At 38.6% G+C, this 1,050-nt stretch overlaps 1 protein-coding gene across 1 annotated transcript in view; it reads left to right on the plus strand.

The window, feature by feature from the left end:
* LOC139024506 (filaggrin-2-like) overlaps positions 1–1,050 on the plus strand; it is a 24,172-nt gene that overhangs the window by 16,300 nt on the left and 6,822 nt on the right. Inside the window, exon 5 of the mRNA XM_070439355.1 lies at positions 25–171. Coding sequence (XP_070295456.1) covers positions 25–171 — 147 coding nt within the window. The remainder of the gene's footprint in view (positions 1–24; positions 172–1,050) is intronic.

Genomic DNA, 1,050 nt, shown 5'->3' on the forward strand with positions numbered 1-1,050 from the left:
AGTAACGTTTGTGTGTTTCTCCAGGACTACAGTGTGCAGTAACGTTTGTGTGTTTCTCCAGGACTACAGTGTGCAGTAATCAGGGCAGTGCTCTGAAGGCAGTGGATGTGAAGATAGAGAACACTACAGTGGACAACACACACCTGGATGTGTTCTGTGTCAAAGACAAAGGTCAGTACACACACACACACACACACGCACACGCACACGCACACACACACACACACACACACACATTTCGCAATTCTCTGCCTTAAGATGTTTATTGACGACTGAAAGAGGTAATGTTCCCACACCTCTCCCTCCATCTTCTCTCTCTCAATTTAATTTTGATTTAAGGGGCTTTATTGCCATGGGAAACAGATGTTTACATTGCCAAAGCAAGTGAAATAGATAATAAACAAAGTGAAATTAAAAAAAAAACATTTTTTACAGTAAACATTACACTCACAAAAGTTCCAAAACAATAAAAACAGTTCAAATGTCATATTATGTCTATAAACAGTGTTGTATTTACAGTGTTGTATATACAGTGGTGTATTTACAGTGTTGTATTTACAGTGTTGTATTTACACTGTTGTATTTACACTGTTGTATTTACAGTGTTGTATATACAGTGTTGTATTTACAGTGTTTTATTTACAGTGTTGTATTTACAGTGTTGTATATACAGTGTTGTATTTACAGTGTTGTATATACAGTGTTGTATATACAGTGTTGTATATACAGTGTTGTATATACAGTGTTGTATTTACAGTGTTTTATTTACAGTGTTGTATATACAGTGTTCTCCACTTAAGTGCTGCTTAAGTGATCGACCCACCTTGAACCTGGTTCATCTGTGTGCTACCAGATTGTGTTAGCCCACTGAGCTAAATCCTCAGGATCTGTGTGCTACCAGATTGTGTTAGCCCACTGAGCTAAATCCTCAGGATCTGTGTGCTACCAGCACTGGGAGTCTGCGAGTCCTGAATGGTTTGTGTCTCACTAACTGGGAGTCTCGAATGGTTGTCTCATACCTGGAAGTCTGATTGGTTGGCTTACAATAAC

This window comes from Salvelinus sp. IW2-2015, unplaced genomic scaffold, assembly GCF_002910315.2.
Source record: "Salvelinus sp. IW2-2015 unplaced genomic scaffold, ASM291031v2 Un_scaffold1588, whole genome shotgun sequence".
Taxonomy (NCBI): domain Eukaryota; kingdom Metazoa; phylum Chordata; class Actinopteri; order Salmoniformes; family Salmonidae; genus Salvelinus; species Salvelinus sp. IW2-2015.